The 14475-nt window shown below is 44.6% G+C and overlaps 1 protein-coding gene across 2 annotated transcripts; it reads left to right on the forward strand.

Annotated features, from left to right (window-relative positions):
• The first annotated feature begins 7671 nt into the window (after positions 1-7671).
• On the forward strand, positions 7672-14147 carry misp (mitotic spindle positioning). 2 transcript variants are annotated; one of them, XM_015052555.1, is made up of 5 exons: positions 7672-7780; positions 9365-11246; positions 12275-12483; positions 12562-12600; positions 13453-14147. In XM_015052555.1, the coding sequence occupies exons 2-5, from the start codon at positions 9467-9469 to the stop codon at positions 13540-13542; spliced, it is 2118 nt and encodes a 705-aa protein (XP_014908041.1). In that variant the 5' UTR covers positions 7672-7780; positions 9365-9466; the 3' UTR covers positions 13543-14147. The 2 variants fall into 2 exon arrangements, with proteins under 2 accessions (XP_014908041.1, XP_014908042.1); XM_015052556.1 differs by lacking the exon at positions 7672-7780 and having other exon boundaries at positions 8581-11246.
• Positions 14148-14475: the final 328 nt, after the last annotated feature.

Genomic DNA, 14475 nt, shown 5'->3' on the forward strand with positions numbered 1-14475 from the left:
GCAGTGTGTGTGTGTGTGAGTTGTTGACTGGTGATACTGGTGATACTGGGGTTCCAGCTACTCCCAGCCTTGGTGGCTCTCAGATTGTTTCTCATTTTCTGGGTTTTTTCTCTCTGATGGCCCGGTTGGGTGTTCTGGCCATCAGAACACCCAACCTCACAGCAGAACCAAAGCCAGAACCGGGTAGAGTACTGCCTCAGTTAGCGGACCCAGACTGTGACTCCATCAGAACCCGTGGCTCCATGCAGACCGGCCGGCAGTGCCATCAGCTCTTCCTGTTTCTCTTCTTCTACAGAACCTGTAGGTGGGCACCAGCGCCTGGGACCTGCTGTCACCATGGTAACCACCAGGCGGAGGCCACCCTGGAGGTCATCTGTCACGATGAAGGTCTCCCTGCTGCACCCTCTTCACCTTCTTCTTCTCTTCCATTGATTTTTTTTTCTCTGACCTTTGACCTCTTGCTGTCTTTTCTGGATTCTCTCTTATCCTCTGAACTGTAAGTCATGGATCTTGTCAGCTGCTTTCTGAACGTAATGGATCCAGTTTATTCTGATCAGACTGGTCAAAGAAGAGCCATGGGTCCCCCAATGGGGCCCATTGTGACCCCAATGGGGCCTGTGCAGCTGAAAACAGCTTAGATTCGGGACCATTGCACTCCAGAAGTGAAGGGAGCACTTCCTGTATGTAACAGTCACCGTTTCTATTTTCTCTTTAAATCTGTGATACATCTTCATCTTTAGGAAGGAGTTTCACTCTCAGCATGCATTTGATCTTCTGTCTTTTATTTACTTCAGCTCAGCTCACAGTTCTTAAATTCTGTATCTTCTAAATCTGCTCCCTAGTTGCATCTTTTCGGGTCTACTACTACCTCTAGTGGTGTGAGTTGGTAACACAACTGATATCACTAAGTCAGAATACAACAAAGTCTTTATTATTAATTCTGGCATTAATAATATGGCACCATAGAAGATACATTCTCTAATAAAACAACATAATATTAAAATTTTCTTAAGGATGTAGCCTAACCCAACTTCTCATTAATGCAAATGCAGAACCATCCAATCACATGGTAGCATCTCAAATGCATTTAGGCATGTAGACATGGTCAAGACGATCTGCTGCAGTTCAAACCAAGCATCACTCAAATAACCACTCGTTACAACCGAGGTGTGCAGAAGAGCATCTCTAAACGCACAACACGTCGAACCTTGAGGCAGATGGGCTACAGCAGCAGATGACCACACCGGCTGTCAGCTAAGAACAGGAAACTGAGGCTACAATTCACACAATCGTCAACAAAACTGGATAATAGAAAATTGGAAAAACGTTACCAGATGAGCGGTTCCGGCCCAAGCCTCCATGGGGCCCTAAGCGAAATGTGGTTTTGGGGCCCTCTAGTTCTGCTGCCAACGTGGACTGGCTGCAATCAGCAGTTCCATCATTAGATCATTCACACACCTGCTATAAACTGATTGCATCTCTAGCAGTGCTGTTTACACTATTTACATGATCAAAAGCCTTAGTGGAGTCTAAAATACCGTAGAATTTTTGCTATTATAATTATTCAGTAACTCTTTTAGGCCATACATACACAAATCAGTACCATGCTTGGACTTGAACCCAAATGATTGTCTGTAGACATTACTGTCTTAGCAAATTTTGGCAAAAGAATTAGTTCAAAGACTTTAGATCGTGTACTTGCTAATGCAATAGGTCTATAATTATCAGAGCTGCCAATTTTTCCAGCTTTGTTTTTAATCACTGGAGATAAGAATAACATTCATCAAGGTATTGGGAATAAAACCATGCATAATAAAACCGGTGAAACACGGGGCAAGAAGAGGGGCTACCCTCGAACGTGCAAACTTGAGATGTTCAGCTGAAATAAGATCTGTTCCTATAGATTTATTTACGGACAGATATTTAATTGCCTGATAGACCTCGTGTGTTTTGATAGTTTCTACAGTGGTAATGTAACATAGTTAAAATGGTTCAGGTTAAATCCTGCTAAAATCTGCTGGTAAAAAGTTGTATTGCATTCACCCTAGAAAGAGCGGGGTATTATGGGTAATCCTCAGAGCCATGAGGATCACTGACGATGTAACGTGTCTCTGCTATGTGATAAAGAAATATTATTTATGCATTTTGTGAAGTGTGTTTGTGGTTTTTGTTTTTGTATATTGTTTAAATATGTTCGGTCTGGGTCACGCTAGTTCTGTTATGTCGTTTTTGTTGTGTTTGAGAATGTTTAGTTCCTGGGAAAGTGCAGTGGGAATTTCCCACGTGATAACATTATGGCTCCTCCTTGCAGGAGCTGGTTTACCCCAGACTGACTTTACCTCCATGCCCGTTGTGTGAAATGCAGGTAGGTTTTACCAAATCTCCTGTAGCAGATGGTTAGCATCAGACTGAGTTTTATATTAACAGTTTTATATAATGATATGGTTCATTTATGTTTCTGCATTGTTCTAAAATGCAATGTTATACAAACTAAAATATAAAAATGGCATCCAGTAAGTAAAATGTCAGCATTTTATTTTATTTTTCAGAACATTTTAATTAGTTACTTTATTTTCTCTGAAAAAGAGACTCACTGGTTGTTCTTTTATTGTAAAACAAAATCCACTATGCGATCACTGTAATTTTAAATTATTTTATTGTGGTTACTGTATTATGGGTAATCCTCAGAGCCATGAGGATCACCGACGAGGAGCTGGTTTTATCCCAGACTGACCTCACCTCCATGCCCGTTGTGTGAAATGCAGATGGAGAATTAAAGAAACAGCTGATTCCAACTTGAGCAGCTCCTTGTCATTCATTGCCAATGATAGAAGCCACCAGAACCACATGGGCCACACTAACCTGGTCAGCCTGGAAGGGTTCACTCTGAACACAGGTGAATAGCTTGCTGTAATGGTGTTGCCAAAAATCTACAATCATATTCGCCCCTGAAGTGCCATCGACAGTGCAAGGGAGAGAGGATTTACTATTACTGATAGTTTTAACCTCTTTCCAAAAGTCTCTAGTGTCTTTACCTATAAGCTTTCTTGCCAAGGAATCAGCCCTCATGGTTTGCTCATTCTGTCTAATGAAGCGTAGTGCATATTTGTATTTTGCATTACATAACTTTTTCTGTTCAAATATAGGACCCTGCCTAGGTTTACCTGCTAGAGCCCAAGAAGTAGTAGCTTCACGGGTTTCGCTGTGGTATTTAGACACATATGTGTTCCAACCTGGTCTATTTTTAATCTTCATACTACCTTTATTATAAGGCACGCTAGCTCCCAATAACGCTTCCATTATGTCAGAATAAAATTCAATTATATTGGTTCTATTTCAATATCAGAGCAGTTACAGTCTATACAATTAACTGCCTCTCTTAGTAGTTTAATGGCACATAACAATTGATCAGTTTGGGCATAGTAATGAGCTATTTGTTCAGTAGATAAAGAAGACCAGTCTATACGTGTCTGATTATGATTGCTGTTTGCATATACAGTTGCGGGTATATGATCAAATCTAATGGACACCTCGAAGGGGATGTGATCAACAGTGGACACATTGTATAAGATATTAATGTAAAATAAAGCAGCATGAGCATCTGCTGTAGTGATACAGTGGTCCAACCAAGGCGTATTATGCCAGGCTTCACTTATATAGGTGTAACTTGCAGCTGGCAAAAGTTCTTTACTTGACAATATTAGATTAGAATTTGTACAAAAATGATTCAGGTGTTTAGAAAACAGCGAATTTTTATTTGATATTACTGCATTCATGTCACCCATAACATAAATACTTTTTGACTTCTCATTTTGCATAAAAGAACTAATGTAAGCAAGTTTACTAAGGTATTCTTCATTATGATGACATTCATGTGGAGTATAGACATTTAAAATAATAAATTCTTTGTCATGCTGTTTCACGTGTACTGCAATACACCAGTCCACACCTAATCTAATGACATGTATCACCGAGTCCAGGCTTTTTTTCCATAATATAACCACTCCTCCTGGTACCCTTCCTCTTTTAATTCCCAAACTGAGGTCAGTAGAAGATTCTCCAGCACCCAGGAAACTGTCATTAATAGAGTTTAGTCCTTTTAAATCCTGTTTGGGTAAAAAAAAGTTTCTTGCAAGCACAAGATGTCACAGTGCAGCAACAACTGGTCGACAACCAAATGTCGAGCTTTATCATCGGCACTCTGCCCTAAGCGCAGCCCACGACAGTTGTAAGAGATTACTTTAATGTCCATAATATTTATGACAATGTCAAACATTGAGAAGTTTTAATTGTTATCAAACGCTATCAAACTCGGCATTTTGAAGCCAAAAATACCTCAGAAATATACAGAGTCATCATCAGAATCAACTCATTTAAAGTTAAAACTCAGTTTCACACAAACACAAAGGCCCTAGCATAAATGTTTGGCTGTTGAACTGGACCGTTCCAGCTCGCTATCAAGCTAATTTTATATTTTCATATCCGTTTATTTACGTTTGTCGCGTTTTGATCAGGAAATGACAAAGCCACCTAAGCCACCTAATTTTTTTACAAACATCTGCGTTAAGGACCCCATTTGATTGTCACTTGTTAATCTTCATGCTGCTCGTTCTGTTTTTAATTTTATTTTCCTTCGTCAACAGCTTGCAAACTGTTTCCCAGTAGAGAACACAAGGACAAATACTGTAGATACGGCTCATAATCTGTTGGTGGTATCTGACAGTAATGTAGGAACGTTTATTATAATTTCGGCTTGTCAGTTTGGATTTCACCACCAACATTAGCTGTTAATTTTATATCATTTAGATGAGATTTTATTACAGTACAACTTATCGACATTACTTGATATTCCTTTCTATTTGGACACGTAAACACCACAAGCAACACCATCAGGTATGCGAGTTAAATTTTATTAAATATGATGACCACCTCATTGTTTAGCGACACTTGCTGTGGGTAGAAAGTGTCGCTAAACAATACAACACTTACTATTTACCTTTTGCTTACCTGTAATGTAAGCAACTTGCATAACAGGTACTTAAGAGTCAATTCCAATGTTTTTCTGATCAGTGCTGGTTACAAAAAGCAGAAAATATCTATTTAGGTTTACATTGCGGCTATTCATGAGTTGGAATTAATGTATTCTGGTGAACCTGAATGCGAATGGGATTGTGTTACTCATTGATCTGGTTATGCTCAAATGCGGTGTTTTCGAAGTGCAGTGCATGCTGTTCTTTAGAAAATAGTTTTGAAACATAAATTTCAGATGTAACATTAAACATATTTGCATCAAATGGGATTTATAGTCAAGTTTTGGAAACGTTTTTTTCACGCAAGTAGCATTTTTCAACAGGCATCGACACAGCCACCTACAATTTAGAAACATCTGTGGTGCGCATAGGTTTCAACCAGTTAATTTAGCCACCAGTTGATCCATAACACCGGAGCTTTGGACGTTTGGATGCTCATTACGGCTCATGATACCTGCGAAGCGTGCAGTACCTACTGCGGCCACCAGGGGGCGCCAAGAGCATTTTTTTTCTTTTATCCATAAAATAATGATTTCTACATACATTATCAAATATTTATTATTGTAAAAACAAATCTCTTTATGGTGAAATTGTGTGTTTTTGATATTATAATGACATAGAAATTATTATTACAAAAAATAAAAAAAAATAAAAAATCAGCTCCACTCCCAGACACACAGACATGCACACACACACACTGACACACTGACACACAGACATGCACACACACACACAGACACACACAGACATGCACACACACACAGACATGCACAGACACACAGACATGCACACACACAGACATGCACAGACATGCACACACACAGACATGCACACACACAGACATGCACACACACAGACATGCACACACACAGACACACACACACATGAGTAAAGAAACCAAAACCTTCATGAAGAGCAGAACAAGCTGGAGAAGCAGACTAAACATAAACCTTCAGAACCAGAACCAGCAGAGCCATCAGAACCTGTTGTTAGCTCCTTCAGCTTCAGAACCAGAGCTGAACTCTGTATTAAACACTACACAGCTTTCACACTCAAAAATAAAAACAGAAATGTGCGGCGCACAAAAAACTACAGGGCCTCATAAAGTGTGCATGCACACAGAAAATGTGTGTTGTCATATTTTACGCAAAGGCAACATGTATAAAATGAATGTGGTGTGAAAGTTTGCATAAAGCTACGCAAACTTTTTACCTGCAGTGAAAATGTGCGACAGCCACTTTTAATACGGACAATAAGAAACTAGAAGGCATCAAAACTCACCTAAATACACTGAAACCTGAAATCTGACTTCATTCAGTCCAAGAAGCATCAAACCCGATGATTATCATCAATCTTTTATTGTTTAAATGATGAAACTGAACCACATTTATCCTCAGACAATAACCTGAAAAATAAATCAAATGAACTAAAGGAAGGTAAAACTTCACTCCAGTGTAAATAATAACTTCCTCAGTTTGTCTCATGAAGATGTAACTCATCGTCTGAAAGCATCTGAGGCTCATTTCATTCTGACTGGAGAGAAAACAGGCTGATCAGCAGATGGATCCACCAGGTTCGGTTCTGATCAGGAGACGATCAGCTGATCCAGGTGAGCCGCTACCTGAGGAGCTTTGGCTCTGATGGAGAACATCTGAGGGATTCAGAGGAGGATTGATCACAGATCAGATCCATCTGATGGTCGATCGGCGTTTAGATTCATCCAGACTGATCATCCTGGAGCTCTGCAGTACTGATACCAGTACATGTGCAACTTGTATACATAATTCCTCTATTTAATAAACGTCCACATTCCCCACTCACCATAAAGGATTCTATGGACTCTTTCTGTCTTTAACCAGCACCAGCAAGAACAGGCCAGGTCCAGTTGGAGAAGCAAAATGTTCCAGTACACTACGCCGTGGAAGGTTCTGACTCTGTCTGGACCCGGAGAACAAGGTGAGGCTGCCAACAACCTGATGCAATACCACTGCTGGTCCAGTAGGGGCCAGCAGAACCTCAGTACCGCTGCTGGTCCAGCAGGGGGCAGCAGAACCTCAGTACCGCTGCTGGTCCAGCAGGGGGCAGGGTTCCCCTGGTTCTCTGGTCCTCCAGGCTCACTACTGTGGAGAATTATCCTTCTCCATGCTAAGTTCTTGATGTATGAGGTTGAAAAAGAGTCAGTGAGTTGAATTCATGATTTCCATTTATTAATACCAAAATACAGCTGGTCCATTTCTCATGCTACCTTTAGGAGTTAGCAGGAAAAAATGCCATCGAACAAAAGTTTTCCATTCCTTTTGTTAGTCTCTATCCAAGCTACGCCCTAAAAAGGGCATTCCCTAGTGTGTCATATCCTTTAACCCTAGATTTGATGGCGTTTCCTAACATGTCATTTCCTTTAGCTTTAGCTTTGCAACTAGCTAAAAGAGATGGAAGAAAAAACAGAATTATTTATTCTCAACACATGTTTTAGCAGTTTCCCTGTTTCATTTCGCCTGATTCAGCTGATTGCAGTTCAGCAAACACTTGTCAACTGAAGTCACCTGGCTGCAGTGAGCTTGGAGGCCCAGGGCTGGGAAACTCTGCTCTCAGTACCCAGAAAGCCCGACACTCTCCATGATGATGATCCAGAGTCCACCTGAGGGAGAGCGGGTGGGCGGGGCCTGTGAGTGGGCGGGGCCTCACAGCAACCTTCGTCCCCTCAGGCAGCTGCTCTTCAGACCTGCAGCTGCTGCTGGACGCTGATCGAGGTAAGAGAGATTCTGTTGTTCAGGTGATTTGAGGCCAGAGGCTGACCAGATGTTTGGGTCCGTTAGGGTGCGGGGCTGTGGTTCGGCTTGGTCCAGAAACAACACAGGAACTCACACACACACACAGAGGAACACATACACACACACACACACACACATACACACAGAGGAACACACACACACACACACAGAGGAACACATACACACACACACACACACACAGGAACACACACACACACACATACACACACACACACACACACACACACACAGGTTCTGGCCCGGTTCCGTTGCCCCACAGCAGGCGGTTGCCTATCGGCCGCCAGCTGCGGGAGCGGCGTCTTATCAGCCGGTCGCAGGCGAAGCTGCAGCTCTGAATGTTCCTCCTGCGGTTCTGGTGGTTCAAGTTCTCACTGTCTCATCGGACGGTTCTGATCCAGATTGATCCTCCCGACGTGAACCAATCTTCTCCAGAACTTGGAACCATCCCGGACAACCAGCTGATTGTGAACTGTTCGGACCAGAACCAGTTGTGACAGATCGGTCCGGAATGTTCTGGATCAGTGATGAGGGAGAACCTGAAGTTCTGATCCTCTTAATATGGACCCAACCAGAACCTGGCAGGCGGTGCCACATTAACAGACTGGTATCAAACCAGTCCAACATCAGACTAAAACCAGGACTGACACAAATTGAGACCAGTTCAAAACCAGTTAAACACCAGGCAGTTTTATGAAGAATTAATGAGCACAAAACCAGTATGACACCAGTCTATTTATGACACCAGTCTATTTATGACACCAGTCTATTTATGACACCAGTCTATTTATGACACCAGTCCAGAACAAACTTTAATCCCAATTTATTCCAAAGAAGCAAGTCCTGTACAAAGTAATGAAAAATCATACCAGTTTAAACCAGTATGGTAGCAGTATAAATGGAAATGATCCAGAACCAGTTTAAAAGCAGCATGCAGATGGATCTAACCCAGTTTGAAACCAGAGTAAACAGAACCAGTCCAGAACCCTCCAGAATTCAGTATGAAACCAGTTTCAAACTGGATGAGTTGAACCAGTTTAGATGTCAGTGACCTGAGTCGGGTTCTGGTTTTAAACCCACCCTGGCCAAACCCAGTAAGGGCGGTTTCTGTGGGTCAACCACCAACAGAACCAGCATGATATCCAGTTTAAGACTGGTTTACTGGGACTGTTGAACTAGAAACCAGTGTAGATCCGCACAGTTCAAAAGCTCCTGTAAGAAAAGCTGCCATCAACACCCGGACCGGGTCCATCAGAACTGCCGGTATCAGCAGGTTTATCTCTGGACCTGCAGTGTGGATCTGATAAGAGGCGGGTTGTTGCACCAGGTGAACCGAGCCGCTCCTCTCTGGGGTGTAAACTCATCTCTGCTCAGTCAGACGTTCCTTTCCTCTGTGACTTCAGTTTCATTTCTCCCAACCCAGTTCAGACGCTATGGGGACTACAGGTCCCACAATCCTTTGCAAACGCCCCCCAGGACTCCCCGGGTGTTGCTGATCAGTTTATTGCTCCTTGGCTTCAGTAATTGTCTTTGCTGTTGTTTCAGAGACTCTCAACCGAAGACTGTTGGCCTGTTTGGTCCCCACAAAGTTCTCAAAGATCCAGAGACGGTTCTCCCCCCTGTGTCTCCGCAACGCCCCCTGCAGGCATGGACAGCTCCCCCAGGAGGTGGGTGCTGAAGCCTCTGTCCCCCCTGCTGCAGCCCTCAGACCTGAGAACCATCGTTGGGTCTGCTCCTGGCCTGGCGGACCGGGACTCTGGCTCCTGGGAGAACAACGGAACCCAGAACGGCCTAGTCAAAGTCCGGCATGTCACGGTGCAGGATGGTGACTCTAGCGGTGATGAGTGGCAGCCCAGCAGTCCCGGTAGCAGCTCCGGCTCTCAGAGCGGCTTCTACTCCTTTGTGGAGGATCCCAGGAGTCCGGAGGCGGAGCTGAACGAAGCCTGGATGGTGTCACCACAGCGCCAGGCTCAACTGGCCGTCCTGAAGAAAGAGAAAGGATTCAAACTACAGACCTACAGCATCAACAAGAAGCCAGAGAGTCTGTTCTCAGAGAGCAATGGAGACCATCAGTATATAGTGGATCCCAACAATGGGATAAAAATGATAGATGAGGATGAGGAGAAGCAGCTTCGTAAGATGATCATCCACAGCCAGGCCCCTAGGAGGAGCCAACCAGAACCACAGAACCAAGCGGAGGTTCTGGACCCCATCCTGTCCACAGATGGACTGATAGAGGGGTTCAGTTTGAGCTTTAGTCCTGTTCTCTCCAGACCAGAATCTCCTCAAATCACTGCGCCAGGGGCCGTGGTGAAGGAACAGATCAACTTTGGTGCAGCCCGACAGAAGTTTCTACAGATAGAACAAGACCGACTGTCACAGATGCTCAGTCCTATCCGGTCCCCCAGAATCCCACCGGACTTGACTCCAGAATTGGATCCTAATGTTTATGTGTCGAGGAAAGTGAAAGTCTACGGTGCCATGGAGGCAGGCGGTAACACGACTCCATTTAGACCAGCAGGCGTAGATGAGATGGATCTTCAGAGGAGAGTGACAGTGCTCCGTTCCGATGGCAGTCTGAGTAGAGAGAGTAGCATCTTTGAAGACTCTGGCCATGAGGAACTGTCAGTAGAAGTGGCTGGAGGCTACGCCAGTGATGACAGCTTGCTTGATCACTGCAGGAAATCCAAGGTGTTCCCTGAAACCCCCATTGAGAGGGAGATCCGATTAACTCAAGAACGTGAGGCGGAGCTACGGAAGTCTCGAGGCCTGAAGCACAGCAGTGGTCAAGTGGAGATGGTCAGAATCGAAACCAGACGTTCACTGCTGTCCCCGACACCTGACAGAACCTTCGAGAAGAATCCACTGAGCTTCATCCTCCACAGAAAAACCCAAAGGGAGGAAGGCCCCCAGCAACCAGAGATCCAGGAACCAGATGGCAGAGCTCCTCCTCCACAGCTGGGGTACAAGGAAGAAGAGGCTGACCCACACTCAGGAGAAAAGCCTGATTCCGATTCTGGAACAGACGAAGTGTTCCTTTCTCCATGCTGTCCTCACCGACATCCTGATGAGTCCTGGTTCTCCCAGATGAACCCAACCACCGCCTTATTCACACCAAAGGACTCTGAGGGCAGAAAACAAACAGTTTCCTCCCCTCCTGCTTCTCTCACACCAACAACCCTGCATGAATTAGAGCTCCCTCAGAGCTGGAGGAAGAACCTGGAATCCACAGGCCTGCAGTTCAGAGGGCAAGGAGCTCCAGACTTCATTGAGAAGGAGATTGAAGAAGCTCTGAAAAGAGAACAGGAGCTGAGAGAGCTGAGGGAGTCCATGAAGGAAACCAACCGACCCATCTTCTCTCCAGTTCCTCTGGCGGACCAGGCATCCAGGACGGCCATGAGGCAGTTCTACCCACCACTTAAAGCAGGTACCAGATTCCTATCCTAAATTTAATGGCACCAGCTTTTTACTTTCAGTTTTAATGAGAAATAGAAATATTTACATTCAGGTGTGATGTTGGATCTATTGTCACTGAGATGAATTGAACCCCAGGCGGTTTTGGAAAAGGATGCTGACGTTTGCTGCAGTTCCTGCCTGTCCTGTCAGATTCTCTTTGGCCATTTTCACCAAGCTGTTCCATCCTGATCCAGCTCACCCCACACAACCATGTAGAACAAACAGGTCAGTGGAGTGACGCAGCAGGAGGTGTTGTTCACTCTGCCCCCCCTGCACGTGCCTGGCCGTGAAGCCAGCTGATCTCGCTCAGGTTAGGGACAGAGGCGGGTTGACTTTAGCTCCCTTCACCGGATCAGTATTCTGCTGTGAGCATCCTGATGTTCCTCCTGTCAGTTAGTGGAGGAACATTAGCTCGGTGTTCAGACAAAGGAACCGTCTGGGATCAAGATTCTTGCTGCTGGTTCTTTTGGGCTGCTGCTAAGGTCTGTCATTTCTAAAGAACCCTCAGCCATGCTTATGAGAAGCCTCAGCTTCATAGTTTTTCAAGGTTCTGGTACTGGGTTTCCCAGGAGGTCCAGACTAGGCCAAAACTGGGCCTGCTCCAGGTCAAACCCACTGTAGACACAATGAGTAACCTAATGAGGCCAGAGTCCAGCAGACTGAGTCAATTAGTAACAGTTTCTGACTCAGAGTCCAGTCTCTGTCAGACGGCCTTCTCAGGAACACCACACCTAAGCTTCAAGGAGAACAGGGCTGTCCTTCCTGGGGTGGCCTGCAGGGGGCAATGTCACCCAGCAGTAGAGTGTTGGAGATGCATTCAGGTTAACTGTTGGTGGACATGAAGCAGGTTCTAAAGAGGCTTTAGAACTCCTCTAGAACCAGAACTTGGAGGTCCTATTTGCTCACAGCCACTTTGTGGTTGATGTCTCAGGTATCCCTCAGGGTTAAGGTTAGCATGCCTGCTAATGTACACATGCTTCCTTCCTGTCTGTCACTCAGAGAAACCTGCCAGTCCGTCCTCGTCCTCTCCTCATCTCAGCGTCCGGCTGCCCTCTGCCTCCCTCGTCACCGCTAAGCCCTGGGCCTCATCGGCGTCCCCGGCCTCTTCCTCCCCACTGGCGGTCCGGACGGTTCCTCGAGGTTTGACGGAAACGCTGCTGCAGGACTTTGAGGAACACCGAGCCAAGCTGAAGCTGGAAGAGAGCGCTGTGAGTCTCCTGCTCTTATTTTGGTAGTCTCAGCCTGAGAGATTGGACTTCCTGTCTGAAGATGTTTGTGTCTTTCAGTATGCAGGAATCCAGCCGGTTGATGACATCAACAATGAGGTAAGCACTGCAGGCCCTGAAATGGTCCAGGATGGAAACCAGTTACACCAGTTACAGAACCAACCCCAGCTAGAACATAGGATAATCAACAGACTCAAAGTGTTCATAGAACCTCTAGAGAACCTGGCCCAATCCATTACGGAGCAGTACTTTTACCTTGAAGGGAATCTGTGAGCTTTATTCTGGAAAGCTATTTGAGAGTTTCTGTAGAACCCAGAATGTTTAGTACTCAATCAATGTCGGTTTAAGAGGTTCTGACCCAATGGTTTTGGTTTATTGGGTCTATGGAGGCAGCCATAGACCACAGACCATAGACCATGGCTAGAAGATGATCCAAAGAAGAAGTTGAGTCATTGGTTACAATGATGATTCCCACCTAAACGTCTCTTTAGCAACATTTTGAAGATTTCTACGATAATTCTGTAGATCTGGGTCAAACAGACCCTTCAGTCGGTCCAGTTCTCCGGACTGACTGGTCCTACAGCAGAGGGAGATGTGAAGATGAAACTGTGGTCATAAAAGGAGTTTAAATCCAAAAGGTTTTGAACATCTCACCAGGTCTGAACCATCAACACTCTAAGCTTTCTATAACCCGTTTAGACTTTGAATGATGGTTCTACTGGACCAGCGAACGCTGGCCCAGTTGGTTCTCAACTCGTAGGCTGAAGACATGACGTGTGTTTAGCAACTGGCTAGTTAGCATGTCTTGATTTCTGGATCAACTTGTGGATCTTCAGGAGTTTGACTTATTTGGACCCTGTCACTAAAGACTTTTATTTTGAAAGACTTCACTGACTGGTTCCACATGCATCTATTCCATCACCTTGATGTCCCCTCTGTCTCTTGTCTCAGGTGGTGGAGTCCACTCGAGTCGTTCGTCATAAAAACCAGAGAGCGCTGCTGTGGGAGGCTGGACAGTTCGCCAACCAGGACAACCAGTGAGACCACCAGGACCAGATGAAGGACCAGATTTGGTTCCAGAACCAAGTGTGGACCAATCCCAAGCAGGGTCATGGATCAGCAGCATCAACTGATGGACCCTTATAGACAAGATGTTCTCACCTGATCCAATCAGCTGCTGAGTAAACGTCCAGTGGAGACAACTGGTCGCTTTCAGTCTAATCTCAGAGAGTGACGCAGGAGTTTGATTTTGACACTTTTAATTAGACAAAACTAAACAGGAAGTCAGTAACTGTTCATGATTGAAATTGATGCAGCAAAATAAATGAAACCCTAAAATTCGTTGATTGTTGCAGTTCTGCTGTTTGTCTGGATGGGTTCTGGACTTGAGAACGGACCCACTTTGCAGTCTGTCAGCATGAACTTCTTCCATGCTGAGGTCAGAGCCTGCTGTGACATCACTGACCCAACTCACAGGTGGTGGAGCCATGTTAAAAACCTGAGGTTTCCCCACCAGACGGGAAGCAACCATATTTGGAGACGATCCCAAGTAACCCCTACTCCTTCCCAACCAGCAGGGTGCGCTCTGATTGGCCGATGGAGAACCTGTTCACTGACAGGCATTCTGCTAATGCTCCCACAGTAATGTTGAAAAAAACAAAACAACAGATTTTAATCTCTGAGTTTTTTCCTTCAGTAAATAAAGAATAAGTACATCTACAATACTAACTGGTGGTTTCGTTATTTTTATATTGCAGAGTTTATTAACATATCTGGTATGAGTTTCAGATGTGATGTGGTGCTTGATGGATATGGCTCGTTTGGTCAGCAGAATGAAACATTAATATTAAAGTGTTTAAATATTATTCTGCTCAAATATCTCCTAGAAGTTTAAATAAAAAACACCAGCAGGTAAGCATGAGCGCTTTAAACGTTTTCTGAAAGAGCCTGTCAGAACGCGCTGAGGGTAAAATG

This window comes from Poecilia latipinna, unplaced genomic scaffold (genome assembly GCF_001443285.1).
Source record: "Poecilia latipinna isolate Pla-1442-1.1 unplaced genomic scaffold, P_latipinna-1.0 Scaffold1118, whole genome shotgun sequence".
NCBI lineage: Eukaryota > Metazoa > Chordata > Actinopteri > Cyprinodontiformes > Poeciliidae > Poecilia > Poecilia latipinna.

Coding starts and splice junctions, on each gene's coding strand:
- misp (XM_015052555.1), top strand. CDS start 9,467: ATGGACAGCTCCCCCAGGAGGTGGGTGCTGAAGCCTCTGTCCCCCCTG. Junction 11,247..12,274: donor CTACCCACCACTTAAAGCAG/GTACCAGATTCC, acceptor TCTGTCACTCAG/AGAAACCTGCCAGTCCGTCC. Junction 12,484..12,561: donor TGAAGCTGGAAGAGAGCGCT/GTGAGTCTCCTG, acceptor TGTGTCTTTCAG/TATGCAGGAATCCAGCCGGT.